Below are 20,305 nucleotides of genomic sequence, written 5' to 3'. Positions count from 1 at the left end.
GGCTGATAGACAGTCAACTGTCATCAATATGTTGCCTCCAAAGTCATCCTGGACATGAGCATCCAGCCAGCAGAGGAGGGAGAAAAGAGAGTTTCATGGTGGGGGATTTGTCAAGGCCAGGCCTAGAAATGGCTCGTGTCACTTCCACCTGCATTCCATGAGCTCATGTGTCTGCAAGGGAAGCAGGGAAATGTGGTCTACCTGTATGGCCAGGAGAAGAAAGAAGCAACTTTGGTGGGGGCGCCTGGGTGGCTCAGTTGGTTAAGTGTCTGCCTTGGGCTCAGGTCATGATCCCAAGGTCCTGGGATCGAGTCCCGCATTGGGCTCCCTGCTCAGCGGGGAGTCTGCTTCTTCCTCTGCCCCTCACCTCCTGCTCATGCACTCTCTCTGTCAAAGATTTTATTTATTTATTTGACAGAGAGAGACACAGCCAGAGAGGGAACACAAGCAGGGGGAGTGGGAGAGGGAGAAGCAGGCTTCCCGCCGAACAGGGAGCCCAATGCGGGGCTCGATCCCAGGACCCGGGGATCACGACCTGAGCCGAAGGCAGACGCTTAACGACTGAGCCACCCAGGCGCCCCTAAATAAATAAAATCTTAAAAAAAAAAAAAAAAAAGAAACAACTTTGATGGACAGCTTATCAGTTTATGCCCCAAGGTATTTCACCAAAGAAAAAGTCCAAATGTGGACAATGAACCTGAGAAAGCCCTCAATCTCATTAGTAATCAAGAAAATAAATATGAGGGGCACCTGGCTGGCTTAGTTGGTGTAGCATTCAACTCTTGATCTTTGTGTTGTGAGTTCAAGCCCCACATTGGGTGTAGAGATTACTTACAAGTAAGATCTTTTAAAAATGAAATGAAATCTTTGGAGTGGGCGGCCAGCTCAGGTGAAGCATAGACTCTCTTGATCTCGGGATCCTGAGTTCAGGCCCTGTGTTGGGTGTGGAGTCTACTTAAAAAAAATCTCTGGGGCACTTGGGTGGCTCAGTCGGTCAAGCATCTGACTCTTGGTTTTGGCTCAGGTCCTGATCTCATGGGTCATGAGATCGAGCCCTGTGTCAGGGTCCACGCTTAGGGGGAGTCTGCTTGGATATTCTCTCTCTGTGCCCCTTCCCCTGCTCATGCATGCACACTCTCTCTCTCTCTTAAATAAATAAATAAATCTTAAAAAAACCTCTAGGGTCACCTGGGTGGCTCAGTCGGTTAAGCATCCAACTCTTGATCTCAGGGTCATGAGTTCAAGCCCCATGTTGGGCTCCATGCTGGTCATGGAGCCTACTTTAAAAAAATCTTAAAAAAAAAATAATAAAATAAAGAGAAGTAAGAAACTGGTTACCTTCTCATTTGGGTCACAGCTTTGTGTAGGGAATAGAGTTGTGATTAAGAGGGGAACAGGATGCTTCTGGCCCACCAGACACATTCTATTTCTTGAACTGGGTGGTGGGCAGTGGATGCAAACTTTATAATCTTTTGTTAAATTGTATATTTGTTTTATGTAATTTTCATTATGAATTATATGTCACTATAGTGTTTTGTTTTGTTTTTTAACCTTACAAACACAAAGACTAGAGGCAGCCATGGCAGATCCTTATGCATCTCATCGGAAGATGAAAACAAGTCTGGGGCTTCCAGGCCTGCTCTGTTCAAGAAACAAACCCTCCCTTTATGTAAAATTCCATCCATGAACAACCAGTTTATGATCATTCTAATGGGAAAGAAAAACGGTGCTTTTTCTGGAACATTACGAGAAATCCATCATTACCCTTCAAAAGCTGTTAGTAAGAATCTAACCACAACTGCTGTCATTTTCAAATACCCGCTTTCCAAACCTGTCTTACTTCATCTTCAAAATGACCACGTGGGAGAGACAGTACAAATCCCATGTTGGATTTGGAGCTCTGACTCCTCCCAGAAGTTTCCCTTGGATAGTTAATAAACAGAACAGCAGGATCTTCACTCTGGCGCCTGCTTCAGGTTAGTCATTTATGGGGGTTCATACAAGATTGGTGGCTCAGACCCACTTGATCCACACCTTGGGTCGTCATTTACTTGCTAGATGTTGTTGGGTGGACCAGTTAATGTCTATGAGTCTCTCTCCTTTTTAAATTTAAGAGAGTAATATTAGCATCCACTTCAGAGTTGTCATGAGAATAAGGATGAAGGAGGTTGCTTTCCACTGCCTTCTTTTGGTTTGGCTGACCCATTTCCCAGAATCCACAAGCTCAGTGAGCCTTCCAGGCGCCCAGCTTAGGCCTGGGGATGGGGAAGTGGCATTGCGTATGTCCCCGCGCTGAAGGAACTTCCCCATGGCTCAGAAGGTTCCTAAGTTGGCGTAGGGAATGGAGCACTTGCAAAGCTGGTGCAGAGTCTTTATGGATCTTTTCCGACAATCCCCAAGGAGACACACACTGTTTCTCTCCTTCTGTCCTTGGTCAGTCCCATCAAATAGCAGTTCGGAAGCTAGCAGCCAACTTCCCTGACTGTTCCAAACAGGACAGGCCCAGCAGTGAGATGATCATAGAACTTCAGAGCTATATTAGGTCATCAGAGACCTCCTTGCTTTGCAAAGGAGGTAGGGTTGCCAGATTTAGTAGATAAGATACAGAATGCCCAGTTAATTTGGAATTTCAGGTAAGTGAGAAGAAAATTTTAAGGTATGTCCAGGTATTGCATGGGACATCCTTCCAAATAATTTTGTTGTTGTTGTTTATCTGAAATTCAAATTGAACTGGGCTTCCTGTATTTTATCTGGCAACCCTGAGAAGAGAGTTAGGTGCTAAGAGGGAAACAACTTAGGATCACACATTTAGCCAGGCCTCAAAGCTAGCTCTGCTGGTTCCCAGCTACTGCCCACCATCCTCATCTCCCCCAAACATATCGGCCCCACCTGTCAGCCTTTTACATAAGGGGAATGCTTGCTGGGCTGGGCGCCTCAGACTCCTTGTCTGCTTTACAAGGGAAGAACCACTGGTTGCAGGTCTCCAAAAGGAGAAACAGAACACCCACACAGCACAGGGGAGAGTGGGGCAGAGGTTAGGACTCCAGGGGATTTAGGTCAGAGTCCAGGCTGTCTTCCAAGTGAGGGTGATCACCCACCCCACATTTAACTGCTCGAAGGCACAGATTTTTTAACTATTAAATGGGTACAATGGGACCTGTTTCCAAAGGGTTACTTTGAGGATTAGCTGAGCTGAGCAATTCCTGAAAAGCCAGTCAACTAGGGAGCACGTTTTGGGTCTCTGCAGTTTTTATCAGGACCCATGAAGACGGAGAAAGAACTTCGGTTGCCTAGAGCTGAGAAGCTACACCCAAGCTTCCTCACCCCTGGCTCCCAAGGGTCTTGGGGCTGAATTCTGGCCCAGCCCACAAGGACGGAGAGCGTGAGTGGTCCGTCCCATCCTCGTTTACGGGAACTCACATCAGCGATCAATCATCCTTAATTTGTAACTGGGCAGTGTCCTGGGCCAGCCAATAGCCAAGACTGACCCCACCACACACCCCACCTCCCTGACCCTGTAGGACTATCCACCCAGTCTGCACTGAAGCTGTCCAGCGACCAGGAGTTTGGAGCAGGTTTGGTGATGGGGTGGGGGTGGGGATTTGGGGAGTGGGGCTTCCTCATCTCCTTCTTTCCCTCCCCCGGTTTCCTGCCCCCTTTTTATCTCTGAACTTTCTTTAGGCTTGCTTCCACTGAAGACTTCTGTCCTACCCAACCCCCGCGCCCCTCTTCCCTGGGTGCCCCCCGCTTCCGCCTGAGCTGTGGTGCCCAGCTCCCTCTGGACCTCCCCTGCTCCCCCTGCCTCTTGGCGTCATTGTTAGGCTGAAGCAGGACTCTCTGGATGGAACAGATGGATGGAGACCCGGGCTTGGGAGGGGGAAGGAAGGGCCAGCGGGTGCCGGGAAAGGGAAGCCGTTCTGGGAAAACAAAACAGGGGGAGGAGCTTGGGAGAAGGTGGCCCGGGGGAGGAGAGAAGGAGGAGGGAATTCGCGCAGCGGGGCTAAGCCCTGGAATGGAATGGGGGAGGGCCCAGGGTGGTGGCTGGAGTGGGGGAGGGGAGTGGAGGCCCCCAGGGCCCCAGGGCTCGGCGCTGACAACGTTGCTGGCTGGCTCCGCAGGTCCGGGCTGACGCCGCCGCCCAGATGGCCTCCAGGCTGACCCCGCTGACTCTCCTGCTGCTGTTGCCGCTGGCTGGGGTGAGTGGCCCCTTCGAGGGGGCGGGGGGCTGAGGATTAACCGTTCTGGACCCGGAGAATGAGGAGAGCGCCTCTTGGGATCGGCAAGTGTGGTCCTTGCACCGGGGTTCGGAGAGAGCGAGGCAAGAGCCGGGTTCTAATCCCGGCCCGCTGCCGGGCAGTTGGGTGGCCTTGAGCAACTCCCTTCTCCGAGCCTACCTGTGCTGGTTTATAAAGTGCAGAATAGGAGAGAGCCAGGAGATGGACAGTATTTTGTGATCTAAGAGTAAGGGGTTGCGGCGAGCCGGGGGCGGGGGCGCCTGGCTGCTGAGACACAGGTCCTTCCCGGGCAGCGCCTGTCAAAACGCCAGCAGAGGCAGCAGACACCCCTGGGTGTGGGTGGGGGCCGATCGCAGGGAGAGGTCCCAGGGGCATGGGAGTCAGGAGGAAGGTGGACGCCTGCTTTGGCCTGTCTGTTCAGGATCGTGTGCGGAAGTCGGCAGGGGGAGTGCCCTTAGAGAATCTGTGGGTGCTCCCATGATGAGCAAGGGATCTAGAATCAGAGTCAGATCATCAGCTTCGGTGAGACCCTGGGCTAGTTACTATCTCAGCATCGGTTTTTTTTATCAGTGAAATGGGATAATATGCTTTCTCAACCCAGAAACCATGACATTTGGAGCTGTATAATTCATTGTGAGGAGCTACCCTGTGTATCCTAGGATGTTTTGCCCTATCCCAGTTTCTACCCATTAGATGCCAGTAACATCCCCCTATCCCCCAACCCCCTTCCCTCCCCTAGGATAACCAAAAATGCCTCCAGACATTGCCAAAAGTCCTCAGGGGTTAAAATTGTCTCTGATTGAGAGCCACTGGTCTATACTATTTCTTCCTCCTTCCTTCCTTCCTCCCATCCCCTTCTGACTCACTCTCCTTTCCTTCCTCCCTCCCTTCCTTCCTTCTGTCTTTCCTTCCTCCCTCCCTTGCTTCCTTCCTCCCTTCCTTCCTTCCGTCCGTCCTCCCTCCCTCCCTTCCTTCCTTCCTTCTGTCTTTCCTTCCTCCTTCCCTTGCTTCCTTCCTCCCTTCCTTCCGTCCGTCCTTCCTCCCTTCCTTCCTTCCTTCCTTCCTTCCTTCCTTCCTTCCTTCCTTCCAGAATGTTGATTGTTTTCTATACCCCCTAATGGCTTTGCAACCCACAATTGGAAAAACCACTGTTCTCGTGCAGAGGTCACAAACTCAAATATCTCTACTGGCCTGGCAGGTGAGCCAAGACAGGCAGGTACTGAAAGAAATTGCAAGAACATAGGTAAATGGCAATGGACCCTCAGCCCCAAAGTTTGGGAAACAGCTCCCCTTATGGCAGTGATTCCTCAGTGATAACAGAGTCCCTGCCGGCTCCTTACCTCTGCCTCCACCCCCGCTGGCTCCTGCCTTGCCCCTTCTCCAGAGGAACTAGTGGGCGGCAGCTTCAGGGCAGGTCCCTCACCCACCAGGCTTTCCCAGGAATCATTCTCTGGTACAGGACATTTTCCACATCCCCACCTTCCCTTCCTGCTTTGAGGGTTTGAGGGGACTGTGCTTCATGGTAGGAAAAATGAAACTCATTATCTTGAACCACAGGTTAGAGCCTCCTCAAATCTGAATGTTACTAGCCCCAACTCCACGGCAGAGAGCCGGCAAGAGGAAAGCAAAGGACAGATCTTGGAGGGAGAGATCACCAACGTTGAACACACCGTGGGCTCTTCCACCTTGTCAACAATCAACTCAACCATCGTAACAGCAAATACCACTCTTGGAGCCACCACTGAGCCCTTTATCTTGTCCACCGTTCAGCCCATCCTGCCCACTACTGGGTCCTTCTGCCCAGAGCCTGTCACTTCCTGCTCTGACTTGGAGACTCCTTGGGCAGAGTCCAGGTTGAGGGAGGCTTTGATAGACTTCTCTGTGAAGCTCTACCATGCCTTCTCAGCGACGAAGAAGGCAGAGACCAACATAGCCTTTTCTCCATTCAGCATTGCCAGCCTCCTAACCCAGGTCCTGCTTGGTAAGAACCTAAGTTCTCTCCAAGTTGTGTGTTGGACCCTCCCATGAGGGTCCCCAACCCAGATGCCTACAAAGCCATGCCTTAGGGAGAAGGCTATAAAACTGGGCTACATTTGGGGGGAGGGTGAGCATTCATTTATTCCTTCATTTAACAGTGATTTAACGGGCACCATTGCTCACAAACCCCCATGGACTACACAGGAACATAGAAAACAGGGTCCCGGTCCCCAGCCGTGTGTCAGGGTAAGGCAACAAGGAAGATGAAACCATAGCGATAGACTGAGGGTAGAATCCTGTAATGCTGCTTACTGGCTGTGTGACCTTGGCAGGTTACTTAACTTCTCTGAGCCTGAGTCCTCAGGTGTGAAATGGAGATGGTTGTACTTACTTCAAAAAAGAAAGTGGAGAGTTTAGTGCCTGGCTTAGAGGGAGGTCAAAAAAATGTTAATCCCCTGCCTTCCTGAGAGATGTCTTAAGTCCCATGGGATAAACCTCTACCTACACTCTCCAGTTAGAACAACCAAAACTGCCAGATGTCCTCTGGGAGGCACATTTCAGTTGATTGGCTTTGGCAAATTTCTTTATTGCCCAGAATGTATGGCTTGAATCTTGTCTCCCTTCTCCACTTAACTCTGTGATGATCTTCAGTAGAGTAGATCACTTAATCTCTTAAGCTTCAGTTTGCTTGGCTGTAAGTAGGGAGAGTAATTACCCTTCGGTCAAAGGGGTTATTGTGGAGATTCAGTGAGCTAATATGGGAGGATCACTTGTGATGCCTGGAACCAAGTAAGTGCTCCCGTAAATTTTGTCTACTGCTGCATGGAAGGTGGGCACAATAAATATTTAATAATGAATAACTGAAAGGATATTGAGCATCTATCCTCTTTTGTGATCCTCTGATTTCTCCTCTTAATAGTGAGCTAGAGTCCCTGCCTAGACGGTAAACCTCTGTAAACCCTAACCAACTAAATCATCGTTCATGTGGAACGGGCAGTGATGGGACTGGGCTTTCCGTGACGTGTGGGGTTAAAATTAGGTAGGAAACAGAGAGGATTCAAAGCCCTGGAAAAGCCTAACTGATGATTCATAATTCCCCCACCCCTTTCGTTCTGATGTATGGATTGTCTTCAGAAACCCATCATCCCAGCTCTGATGATTTGTGATCCCCTCCATAGCCCCCACTCCCCCGACCCATTCCAGCCTGCTCCCTCAATCCTAGTCCTGCATGGCAGGTGTCGCATCCTATCCACACCCCCGCCCCGCCACTGCAGTTTTTCCTCATTTCTGCCCTGTGTTGCAGGGGCTGGGAACAGCACCAAGAGAAACCTGGAGAGCCTCCTCTCCTACCCCGAGGACTTTGCCTGTGTCCACAAGGCCCTAAAGACTTTCACATCCAAAGGCTTCACCACAGTCTCTCAGATCTTCCACAGCCCAGGTGAGCGCCCCGGGAAAGGGCAGCAGCTGCCCAGCAGGATTTTGGGAGGATTCTGAGGGCCACCCGACCCTGGGGAAAGAGGACAGAGGGGATGTTAGAGCTAGAGCATCACGGATGGACAGCAGAGCACGTAAAGGCCTCAGCAGGAATGTCCTTTGGCTCCAGGAGCTGGATGGTTCGCCTGGTGAGACCTTGGGCAAGTCATTTCCATTCCTCAGCTCTGGTTAGAATAAGAATGTCCTTCTGCATTCATTCATAGATAGAACCAGAGAGCTCAAGATAAACAATGTTTGTTAACGTGGGTCAGAGGAATCTTGAGACTTCTAGTTTTTTGTACTTTCGTGTTCTATGAATTTGTGGTCATTTACACATATTGCATTATTAAGTATGTAATAAGATTAATAAGCTTCCAAAATGACCTGATATAGTTATTTTCAAATTTTCTTCCCCAGAGCCCTGAGGTTTCTCTGTTGAACTGCTTCAGGAGTCATGGTGGGAGTTGAGGGGGATCAGGGAGGCTGAGTGGGTTGTGGGGGTACCACTTCCTGTGGGAAGCAGATGGAACCAGGTGGGCTCTGAGCACTCACCCAGCCTCAACCAGAGCCCTTCTAGCCATGGGCTTCAGACATGACTATTTCAGGACAGTTCTGCTCCTTAAAAAAGGTTTGAAAGCTACAGATCTAGTCTGCCCCCCTTCTTTATTTTATTCATTTTTTAAAGATTTTATTTATTTGTCAGAGAGAGAGAGCACGCACAAGCAGGAGGACCAGCAGGCTGAGGGAGAAGAAGGCTCCCTGCTGAGCAAGGAGCCCGATGTGGGACTTGATCCCAGGACCCTGGGATTATGACCTGAGCCGAAGGTAGACACTTAACCAACTGAGCCACCCAGGTGTCCCTGCCCTCCTCCTTTAAAGGGAAAAATTTTTTCCTGTTTTTTTTTTTTTTTTTAACTATAAAAGCAATATTCATTCATTGTAGAAAACAGAAAACGGACGCCTGGGTGGCTCAGTCGGTTAAGCGGCTGCCTTCAGCTCAGGTCATGATCCCAGGGTCCTGGGATGAAGTCCCATATCGGGTTCCTTGCTCTGTGGGGAGCCTACTTCTCCCTCTGCCCACTGGTCCTCCTGCTTGTGCTCTCTCTGTCTCTGACAAATAAATAAATAAAATCTTTAAAAAAAAGAAAACAGAAAACATAGGGAAGAAGAAGAAGAAGGAGAAACAAAGGAAACTCACCAGCCCATTCTCTTAAAAAAAAAAAAAAAACACCCCGTTTTAGAGATGGGAAAAATCTGTGTCAGAGGCATTCAAGAAACACTGCATTTACTTATTTGCTCTAAATCACACCTAATCCTCTGTCTTGCTAGATTGGTAGAAAATACAACTGCATTCAATATTATCTATGTAGTCCAGGAAAAATTTCTCTTTCAAACACTGTTTTCTTTAGTGGACTTGACCTTTGGAGAAAAGCCAGGACGTCTTGCCATGCACTTCCACTGAGGTTGAGAAGCAGAGTGGGTTCCCTGCTGAATTAAGGGAAGAAACAAGGGAAAACACTGGCAGATGGAAGTTAGTATCTCAGAGAGTTATTTCGCCAAGACACAGGTGCATGGCCAGGAAAGGCCGCCAGGGCCTGGGAGGGGTCCTGACTTAAGTCCAGGGCTTGCTCTCTGGGGGGCCTCAGTTGCCATATCTGTCAGAGGAGTGGGCTGGACCCCAGCTCCAACCTGCTGTGCTCGCTGCAGCAAGCTGAAAGCAATAGGAAACACCCTCCCTCCCAAAACCTACTCTTAGAAGGGAGAGGATGGGGGCGCCTGGGTGGCTCAGTCGTTAAGCGTCTGCCTTCGGCTCAGGCCATGATCCCAGGGTCCTGGGATCGAGCCCCGCATCGGGCTCCCTGCTCTGCAGGAAGCCTGCTTCTCCCTCTCCCACTCTCCCTGCTTGTGTTCCCTCTCTCGCTGTCTCTCTCTCTGTCAAATAAATAAATAAATAAAATCTTTGAAAAAAAAAAGGGGGGGGGGGCGCCTGGGTGGCTCAGTTGGTTAAGCGACTGCCTTCGGCTCAGGTCATGATCCTGGAGTCCCTGGATCGAGTCCCGCCTCAGGCTCCCTGCTCGGCGGGGAGCCTGCTTCTCCCTCTGACCCTCCCCCCTCTCATGTGCTCTCTCTCTCTCTCTCTCTCATTCTGTCTCAAATAAATAAATAAAATCTTAAAAAAAAAAAAAAAAAGGGAGAGGATGTTCTGGGGACTCATGCCTCCCTCTCTCCACCTGCCCCCTTCCCCCAGACCTGGTCATAAGGGACAGCTTTGTGACTGCCTCTCAGAGCCTGTATGGCAGCAGCCCCAGAGTCCTGGGAAATGACAGTGATGTCAATACGGAGCTCATCAACGCCTGGGTGGCAGAGAAGACCAACCACAAGATCACACAGCTGCTGGAAAGTCTGCCCTCTGACACCCGCCTTGTCCTCCTCAACGCCGTCTACCTGAGTGGTAAGGGAGCCCTGGACCCAGTGGTCTTTCCATCCCGGGTCCTTTCTCTCCTCCGGGCTTCAAAGCCCACGCAACCCCGAGTTCCACAACTGGGTCCCATTGAGCCCGCCCCACCCCTTGCCAGTGGGGCTTTTCGCTCCTCTTCATCCTTTCTGACCTGCATGAGAGTAACCCTCCTTCCCCTCCCCGCTAGCCAAGTGGAAGACAACATTTGATCCGAAAAGAACCTCGATGGAGCCCTTTTACCTCAAGTCCTCTGTGATAAAAGCATTGATGATGAACAGCAAGAAGTACCCTGTGGCCCATTTCACTGACCCGACCTTGAAGGCCAAGGTATGTTCTCAGCCCTTCCCACTCTTGTTTCAGAGCCTCTGGCAGGTCCTGATGTCTTTTCTGCTGTGGCCCCATCAATTTGGGGTATACCTTTACGAATTCATCATTTCCACTCCTTTCATCTGTATTTCTACCCTATCTCTTCTGCTTCTCCCCTCTCTAGCTTGGCCGAGGCAGGCATTGTTTATTTTAGGCTGGAAAGCTGGATTCTAAAGTTTCTTCATCTCAACTGCGTCAAATGGTCAAAAGTGAGTCTGTTCATCAGTGTCTCTTTCCCGTCTCACCCACCAGGAGCCCCTGGTGGCTTAGTAAGTCCTGTGTGTATGTGTGTGCCCACGTACAGCATGCGTACATAGGTGTACACGTGTCTGGGTAGGTGTAGACGTGTGTGCATGGATGTGGTAGGTGTGGACGTGTGTGCGTGCATGTGGTAGGTGTAGACGTGTGTGCACGGATGTGGTAGGTGTAGGTGTGTGTGCATGCATGTGGTAGGTGTAGACGTGTGTGCATGTGGTAAATGGCTTAGCCACGTTCCTTCGCAGAAATTGAACAGTAGAATTTCAGCGGATGGGGAGGGAGGGAAGATTGACTGTGGAGCCCAGAAGATTCTAATGATTTCTAGATATATCTAGATACTTCTGCCTTGTTAGGACAGCAAGACAGAGATTTAGGAGATAGAAAACAATGGGAGAATACCCAGTGATATAGTGCCAGGCTTGTTCAACCTTGGGAGGGAGATTTCCCTAACTTTTCCCTCTGCCTGGACCCTTTCTCACTCAGATTTTCACATAACTTGTTCTTTCTTTCTTTTTTTTTTTTTTAAAGATTTTGTTTATTTATTAGACAGAGAGAGAGACAGCGAGAGAGGGAACACAAGCAGGGGGAGTGGGAGGGGGAGAAGCAGGCTTCCCACCGAGCAGGGAGCCTGATGTGGGACTCGATCCCAGGACCCCGGGACCATGACCTGAGCCAAAGGCAGACGCTTAACGACTGAGCCACCCAGGCGCCCATAACTTGTTCTTTCTGTGCACCTGGGTGTCAGGTCAAAGGTCACCTTGATGGCGAGAACTTCCCCCTTCTTAAAGTAGCTCCCTCCTCACCCTGAAACATTGCCCTGGTTGATTATATTCATGGTTCTTTTCATTATCAGAAATTAGGTTGTTTATTTGCTTATTTTATTACAATATTCTTTGTCTCCCTGAAATATGGTCTCTCCCCTCGGGAACAGAAACCTTACCAGCCTTGTTTCCTATCCCCAGGGCCTAGAACAATGCCACATATAATAAGTGCTCATTGTAGGTTTGCTGAATAAATGAATGAAATCACTGGAGGGTGGTAAAGGGTATAACCCACGTAGGGGTGTCCAGGAAGGCTTCAGAGAAGAGGTTACCTCTGACCATTCTTAACCACTCATGCACCTTTCCACCCACCCATCTATGCCTATCCGATATAGTTGGGCACTCATAACTAACAAAACCAGAATGGCATGGGTAAGTTTAATATATTTGATTTTCTTTTTAAGCATGTCAGCTACCCATCAGAGCTGAATTACAACCTTGCTTGGCCATATCTTCCAAGCACCAAAAGGCCACTATGAAATAAAAATTAAATTCGAAGGGTAAATCAGCTTTCCACCAACATCTTAATATCCTTCTCACATTTAATTATCCTATACCTTTTTGCTTCAAAGCATAAAATTAGTATGTCTGATTCTCTTAAAAATTATAAGCACTATTTTGAATAACAGACACACAGATTATCCTCAATTTACCCTGATGTTAATACTATGGAATTGGGGCACCTGGGCAGCTCAGTCAGTTACTTGTCTGCCTTCAGCTCAGGTTGTGATCCCAGGGTCCTGGGATCGAGCCCCACGTTGGGTTCCCAGCTCAGCAGGGAGTCTGCCTCTCCCTCTGCCCCTCCCTCTGCTCACGCTCTCATGCTCTCTCTCTCCCTCTCTCTCAAAAAGGGAATAAAAAAAATACTACGGAGTTGGTTTACTTTGTCATACCCACACTTAATTCTAAATCTTTCTGGGACTTAAGAGCATTTACCCGACTAAGGAGGTTAGATTTACCAACTCCAGTGTGCTAAGGTTTACTGGCTGGAAAAGTCAAGACCACAACATGGTAATCTTTTGGTCAGAGATTCAAGGTCTGTAGACAGGACCTATTGGCACTATTGACATTTTGGGTTAGATAATTCTTTGTTAGGAGGATGATCCTGGGCATTGGGTAGGATTTAGCATCATCCCTGTCCTCTATCCACTAGATACCAGCAGTCCTGTGAGTCCCCTCTCCTCCAGTTTGACAACCAGAATGTCTCTAGACATTGTCAAGTGCCCACTGGGGGCAAATTCACCCGGGGTTGAGAACCCCTATATATTAGACCTATGGGTCCCATACCTGTGTTGTACTTCTGTCTGACCACCAGTTGGAAGTCCTTTTAATGGTAAGCTTGAAAGGTAGGCTAGGACTGGCTTGCCCACCGTCTCAAATGCCACACTGAGAGATTTATACTTAATCTTGTAGGCTGTAAAGAGCCAGCAAAAGTCTTTAAAAGGACCGGGGTGCCTGGCTGGCTTGGTTGGTAGACCGACCATGTGACCCTTGATCTTGGCATTGTGGATTCGAACTTCACATTGGGTGTAGAGATTACTTAAAAATTTATTTATTTGAGAGAGAGAGAGAGAGAGCACACAAGTTGGGAGAAGGGCAGAGGGAGAGGGAGAAGCAGGCTGTCCGCTGAGCAGGGAGCCCGATGCGGGGCTCCATCCCAGGACCCCGGGATCATGACCTGAGCCAAAGGCAGACGCTCAACCGACTGAGCCACCCAGGTGCCCCTGCATGTTACATATTTTATGCACAGCATACTGGAAGGGGAAGGAACAGGGCTCAGATCAAATCACTTGCCTATATTCCATAGCTAGTTAGCCGTGGAGTCGGGGTGTAGTCCTCAGCCTGTGTGATCAGAAAGCCATACTCGTTCCTCTGTATCTCACGTGCATGGGGTTAGACCAGCACTGTTCACCCAGCCGGCATCCCCATTTTGTCCCCAAGCTTGGGAGCCCAGGTCCAGCTGCGGCTGTTGCAATAGCATGGATGGTGACAGCAGACTGAGAATAAGCCTTGGGACGTAGGGGGTGGGATCCAGGAGAGCTGGGGTAGGAAGACGGATAAGGTGCATCTCTTGTTCTCCAGGTGGGGCAGCTGCAGCTCTCCCACAATCTGAGCTTGGTGATCCTGGTGCCCCAGAGCACGAAACACCATCTCGAAGACCTGGAGAAGACTCTCAACCCCACTGTCTTCAAGGCCATCATGAAGAAGCTGGAGATGAGCAAGTTCCAGCCCACCCTCCTGACGCTGCCCCGCATCAAAGTGAAGAGCAACCAGGACATGCTGATGATCATGGAGAAACTGAGTGAGCCCCTGGCAGCTCAGGATTGCTCCTAGGCCACTGGGTGGGGTGGGGATGGGGGTGTCCTTAAAGTGTGGTTTAGCACTCTCTAGAGTATTTTATACACCCATAATAACAGGTCGTTCCTCAGTCCTGTGAGTTAGAGGGGCAGATGCTATTATCCCATTGGATCATTGAGGAAAGTGAGACTCGAAGTTTACCAGACTTACCCAAGGTCCCTTGAGCTAGTTAGAAGCAAGAACACCAACCCAGGTCTCCAGCTTGACTATTTCCACTGTGGTTCATTGTGACAAAGACACTGGGACAGGTGGCCAGGATGGATCATAGACGCTCCTTCCCTCCGGACCTTTCATAACACTCAACCACCCCATGGACTATGCAAGAAGCTATCTGGATAATACAGTCTGGACACTTTTGAGTTTGGAGGAGGCAACACTCTATTACCTAACCTTTGGCCTCACTTCCTGATCTTTGAACCTCATGTCCAGATATACCACTTCATTTTCTGTTATAGAAGTTGACCCTCTAATAGGTGAACTTGTTTCCTAGTATATGACATTACACCCTTGTATATGACCTCATTTGATAACACATGACCTCTTTCTGATGTATTACCTCACTTCTAAGGTCCTTGGACACAAGGACATCATTTTTCAGGGTTCTTTGGGGGGTGGGGCAAGGCCTCTCACCTCTTCAGAGAAGGTGGTGGTTGGAGCGAAGATGGGCTCACTGATAGAGGATTCCATGAACTGTACCAGAAGGCACAATGTACAATGTAACAAGCAAGGAGGAGGACAGAGAGAATATTGGGACTTGGGACCAACCCAGAAAATTTAGGACAAATGTCTCCAGTGACTGAGGCTTTCGTGCTGGTGTTTCTTTTTCTTTTCTTTTTTTTTTTTTTAAGTAATCTCTACACCCGGTGTGGGGCTCGAACTCACGACCCTGAGATCAAGAGTCGCACGCTCCACTGACTGAGCCAGGCAGGTCCCCCTTCTGCTCCTCTTTGACTCTTTGTTTTTGTCTGGTTATGCTCTAGAATTCTTTGACTTTTTCTATGACCTCAACCTGTGCGGGCTGACCGAGGACATGGATCTTCAGGTTTCTGCAATGCAGCACCAGACCACGCTGGAGCTGACGGAGTCTGGGGTGGAGGCGGCGGCAGCCTCGGCCATCTCCGTGGCCCGCAATTTGCTGCTCTTCGAAGTGCATCAGCCCTTCCTCTTCTTGCTCTGGGACCAGCAACACAGGCTCCCTGTCTTCATGGGGCGGGTGTATGACCCCCGGGTCTGAGACCCACAGGGCACCAGGCTAAGGCAAGCCGTCCCCCTCAAGCCTCGCTCTTCCAGTGGCAGCCCTGCCTGGACTTGCCCCCCAGCCACCTCCTGCCCCAGGGGCGCCCTGCTCTCCACGTGAAGGGCTCCCTTGGGGTCTCGCGAAGGGACCTACTTCTATCATCCCTTCCCTGTGGCTCCCCAAAGCACTTTTTACAGCTTCCTCTGGTTCATGTTCACCAGACTCTACAAATAAAACCCAGCAGACCATGACTTCCTCTCTTACTTACCTTTCCGTTTTAGAGGACAAGGGCACCCATGACCCCTGTATCAGCTAGTATTGCCGTGTAACAAGTCACTCTAAACTTAGTGGCTTAAAATAGCAACTATTTGTTATTTCATGTGAGTCTTGGGATTGGCTGAATGGTCTTTCTGATCTGGTTCGACCTGGCTGATCTTCCCCGGGCTTGCTCATGCATCTGTAATAGTTGGGGGATGACTGATCTATAATGGCCTCAATTGTATATCTCCTGCATCCTTCCATCATCTCCTGCATCCTTCCATCAGGCTACCCTGCAATGGCAGAGTTCCAAGAAAGGCCTCAGAAGGGAGCTGTCTTTTTCTTTTTTAAGATTTTATTTATTTATATGACAGAGAGAGAGCACGAGCAGGGGGAGAGGCAGGCAGAGGGAGAGGGAGAAGCAGGCTTCCCACGGAGCTGGGAGCCCTATGCCAGGCTCGATCCCAGGACCCCGGGATCATGACCTGAGCCAAAACCAAGAGTCAGACGCTTAACTGAATGAGCCACCCAGGCGCCCCGGGGCCCTGCATTTATCGCAGTCCCCCGTGTCCCTTGTCTGCAACAACTGTGACAGTAAGCAGTGATTAACGTTGTTGGGAACTTACTTGGGCAGCCTGCCATGAGCCTTGTAGACCTTTGCTCCTCACTACAACGTCGTATGGAAAACTCGGCAAGGGGAAGTCTTGCTCAAAGTCTTGTAGTTGGGAAATGGCAGAACTGGGATGTGAAAGCATGGCTTTGACCCTGAAGTTCAGAGCCACTCTCTTCTATCTCTCTGCCCTTCTGTCTGGAAAACCTGACTTTTCTTAAATATCTAACTGAGTTGTTCACTGAGTGCCTAGGATTGCGTCGGGCACGATGCTAAGCAGCAGAAGTGTGAAGATGACTTAACCCTCCCGCCTGCCTTCAAAACCTCCAGCTTGATGGCACAAATAGGAAGATAGATTTTATTTTTTTGGTATTTTTTTGAAGTTTTATTTGTTTTTAGTAATCTCTACACCCAACACGGGGCTCGAACGCACAATCTTGAGACCAACAGTCGCACGCTCTTCTGACGGAGCCAGCCAGGCGCCCCCAAGTGTTCTTTTCAGCTCTGAAGATGTCTCAATGTGTTCTCGTTTCTAGCTTCTGCCCTTCGACTCACCAATGTTCCCTCCAACTTTTATGTTCCCTCCTTCTACCTTCCTCTCTCCTTTTCTCCCCCTTCTCATCCCATTTTGGTCTCGGTCCCCTGTCCCTATTCCCCCGCCCACTGTGTCTGCACCAGCCCCCTTCCCCTCCTGCTGTTACAGTGTTGTCAAGCCAAGCATGAGGCCCGATTTCTGGATGTCGCCCTGCTCCACAGAGCTTCATCAGGCATGTGCCCTTCAGAAAGATTTGGTGTCCCCACAGGGTCTTAACTTCGGTCAAGCTAGCCCTGCCTGAGCTGTTTCTGGAGGGTGTGTGATTTCCTAAGGCCATCAGAACCACCAGAATGCGTGCTCACATCGCCGCTGCCTCCTGCTAGGGACTCAAGCTGCCTGTAGAATCTGGCTTCCCCATCCCCCTCTCAAGGAATACCCTGGTGACAAGGAGAAACTGAGGCACGGGCAGGGTGGTAGTGCAAAAACTCAGCTATCTGGGGACTGCAGCCAGGCTCACCCACTCTCACCCTTCAGGCTGGTTCCCCTTGCTATGGCCCAGGGCTGAATGTAGCGTGAAGTGATTTGTATGTGAGGGGTTGTTGAAAGTAAATGCACCTCCTAAATTCAGGAAGAGTCCTCCCTCCTTGGGGCGATCTTGACTTGAAGATGGTGCTTAGGGGCGCCTGGGTGGCTCAGTCATTAAGCGTCTGCCTTTGGCTCAGGTCATGATCCCAGCGTCCTGGGATCGAGCCCCGCATTGGGCTCCCTGCTCCGCAGGAAGCCTGCTTCTCCCTCTCTCACTCCCCCTGCTTGTGTTCCCTCTCTCACTGTGTCTCTCTCTGTCAAATAAATGAATAAAATCTTAAAAAAAAAAAAGAAGATGGGGCTCAGTGCCCACCTGAGATATGGACAAGCAGAATCAGGAGGTGGAAAGTGATTCTGACCCACGGGCACGGTCCTTTGCCAGTTTTTTGGACCTTCCCCACCATGCTGAGAGCCAGGTATTACTCCTGTTTGTGAGATAAGGAAGCTAAAACTCAGAAAGATTAAGTAACTATCCAAAGGTCAGACAGCTGTTAATTGATCCCACGTTGTCTGAATTAAAATTCAGTAGGTAGTTTATTTGACCAGGCTTCCTTCCTTTCTTCCCAAACTGGACTTTAAATCAGATTTCTTTTTTTTAAAGATTTTTAAAATTTTTAAGTAATCTCTATATCCAACGTGGGGCTCGAACCCACAGCCCTGGAGGTCAAGAGTCACAAGCTCTATCAACCGAGCCAGCCAGGTGCCCCCTGATCTGTATTTTCTTTTCCTTTTTAAAAAAGATTTATTTATTTTAGAGATAAAAAGCATGTGTGCACACACACATGCAGGTGGGGGAGGGGCAGAGGGAAAGAACCTCAAGCAGACTCCCCATTGAGCGCAGAGCCCCATGCGGGGCTCAATCCCATGACCCATGAGATCATGACCTGAGCCAAAACCAAGAGTCCAACTCTCTACCGCCTGAGCCACCCAGGCACCCCCTGATCTGTATTTTCTCATGCTCTGCACCATGTGTCCCCATCAAACCTATTAAAGTGCCTTACCCTAAAACATACACACACACACACACACACACACACACATAAACAAAAGAAATAATTGAATGATTGAATGAATGAATCCCCACATCCTGGTAGCAAGAAAAGAGTAGAAAATCTAAATCTGGAAGTGGAGAGAATTGAAATATTTCTGTTCTGAGGCTTTTCTTATAAAAGAGCATGTGTCACTTTTTGAAGGTTTGTTTATTTTTTTTCAAAGATGTTATTTATTTAACTGACACAGAGAGAGCGAGCACAAGCAGGGGTAGCAGCAGAGGGAGACGGTGAAGCAGACTCCCCATCCAGCAGGGAGCCCCATGCGGGGTTTGATCCCAGGACCCTGGGATCATGACCCAAGCCGAAGGCAGACGCTTAACTACCTGAGCCACCCAGGCGCCCCAAAGTTTTGTTTAAAATGTTACACATTTGAGTCAGTGTGGGCCCCACAGTTTTAAGGTGGCCTTGGTTATGTGCCTACTGCAGTCAGCTGGGGGCTTAGCTGGAAGGTCCGATGACGCTTAGCTTTGCCGAACTCACAGAGGCTCTTTCACGTGTCTTGAATCTTGGCTGAGATGGATCTGATGACCAGCTCGGCTCCATGTGGCCTCTCATCTGTCAGGAGGCTAGTCTGCACTTAACTCGTGGAGGCTGTAGGGGTCTAAGCATGTGAGCAGAGGCACGCAAGGTCTCTTGAGTCGGAAGCTAGGAAGTAATTCAGCATCATACCTGCCTCAATGGAGACCAGCTCAGAATCAAAGTGCAGGGAAAAAGTGTCCACTTCCTGGAAGACCTGCAAAGTCACTCTGCGAAGAGCATGGATATAAGAAAGCATGAATCACTGTGGCTGTTTTCCCAATCTACAGTAGTGGTCTTACATATTTGGAGAGAAACCATTAGCAACTTCCCCAAGCAACTTGCTGCTCTGAGATTTTCCTTAAAGAATCAAGGACTTTTTGTCTATATCATTATAATTTCAGAAATGATTTATTACGTGAAGTTTCAAGGTGCTTACATATAGTTTTCCTCTTGCTGCCCTCACTATGGCATAGTCAACAAGTTCTGGCCCCTGCACTTACACATGTCACTTGAGAAAGACAGAAGGTCATAAACATATAGACATACACACATTTGGGACCCCCACCCTCACCCTGCCCTGCTGGCCTATTCTGGGATAGACAAAGTTCTGCTTGTCAGCCCACCTACGTTCAAAGACCTGCTTCTTTTCCCAATTACACAATCCTCCTCCACACATGGGTTTGACTGAAGACAGTCTAATAAAGGACCCTGAAGTGTGATTAGGGTTCCATTGCAGTTAGCTCTTGTCACCACATGGTGGCGCTGTTGAAACTTTGTCCTGCATAGCCTTTTGGACATCGATTTCCTGCGAGGTTCCAGATGATTTCACAGCCAACGTGGAGGTTTAAACTTCCATTGTAAAATACACGGTTTATACTCCTTCAGCCGTTATTTCCCAAAGATCAATACCTTCATGTTTTTCCTGGATTCCAGAACACCTCCGACCTGAGCCACACGCTGAGTCCGAACCAGCCCAGTCCCTGCACACCCTCGGGACCCGCTTGATAACCCCAGCAGCAGCAAACACAGGCACCACATTAAGAGTTCTTCATGGATTGGGGCGCCTGGGTGGCTCAGTCGTTAAGCATCTGCCTTTGGCTCAGATCATGCTCCCAGGGTCCTGGGATCAAGCCCTGCATCAGGCTCCCTGCTCCGCGGGAAGCCTGCTTCTCCCTCTCCCACTCCCCCTGCTTGTGTTCCCTCTCTCGCTGTGTCTCTCTCTGTCAAATAAATAAAATCTTCAAAAAAAAAAAAAAAGAATTCTTCATGGATTACATAATTTCGTTTAAGGAGAGCTCACACCTTATGGAAAGGGCATGCTACCGAAGACGTCAGGATAGTTCAAGACTTAAGTAATTTGACACTGTCTTTTCCAGAAGAATCATTTTAAAACGGTGGGGAGAGGAATCTTCACCCGCTGCAGAACATTTGTGCCTTTGTGCTATTTTTTATTTACTAAACACTAAAATCTCTAATGTTTCACGGCGCAGGCACTCCTAAATTTACTGCTTGGCATTTCACGACAGTTCTTGGGGCTTTTTCATAGTGTTTTATCTAACTTCC

At 49.3% G+C, this 20,305-nt stretch overlaps 2 protein-coding genes across 2 annotated transcripts in view; one reads left to right on the top strand and one right to left on the bottom strand.

Moving 5' to 3' along the window:
- Positions 1 to 2,878, bottom strand: part of UBE2L6 (ubiquitin conjugating enzyme E2 L6) — a 10,392-nt gene extending 7,514 nt beyond the window's left edge. Inside the window, exon 1 of the mRNA XM_081798934.1 lies at positions 2,857 to 2,878. Coding sequence (XP_081655060.1) covers positions 2,857 to 2,878 — 22 coding nt within the window. The remainder of the gene's footprint in view (positions 1 to 2,856) is intronic.
- Positions 2,879 to 3,466: 588 nt separating this feature from the next.
- Positions 3,467 to 15,434, top strand: SERPING1 (serpin family G member 1). The gene is made up of 8 exons (XM_006728562.3): positions 3,467 to 3,575; positions 4,119 to 4,196; positions 5,793 to 6,216; positions 7,516 to 7,650; positions 9,934 to 10,137; positions 10,331 to 10,470; positions 13,671 to 13,890; positions 14,927 to 15,434. The coding sequence occupies exons 2-8, from the start codon at positions 4,143 to 4,145 to the stop codon at positions 15,178 to 15,180; spliced, it is 1,431 nt and encodes a 476-aa protein (XP_006728625.1). The 5' UTR covers positions 3,467 to 3,575; positions 4,119 to 4,142; the 3' UTR covers positions 15,181 to 15,434.
- The last annotated feature ends 4,871 nt before the right edge of the window (positions 15,435 to 20,305 follow it).

The sequence above is a fragment of the Leptonychotes weddellii genome, chromosome 11 (assembly GCF_054177405.1).
Source record: "Leptonychotes weddellii isolate Sample4059 chromosome 11, ASM5417740v2, whole genome shotgun sequence".
Classification (NCBI taxonomy): domain Eukaryota; kingdom Metazoa; phylum Chordata; class Mammalia; order Carnivora; family Phocidae; genus Leptonychotes; species Leptonychotes weddellii.
The sequence above is the reverse complement of the archived record's forward strand: the minus strand, read 5'-3'. Positions and strand labels throughout refer to the sequence as shown.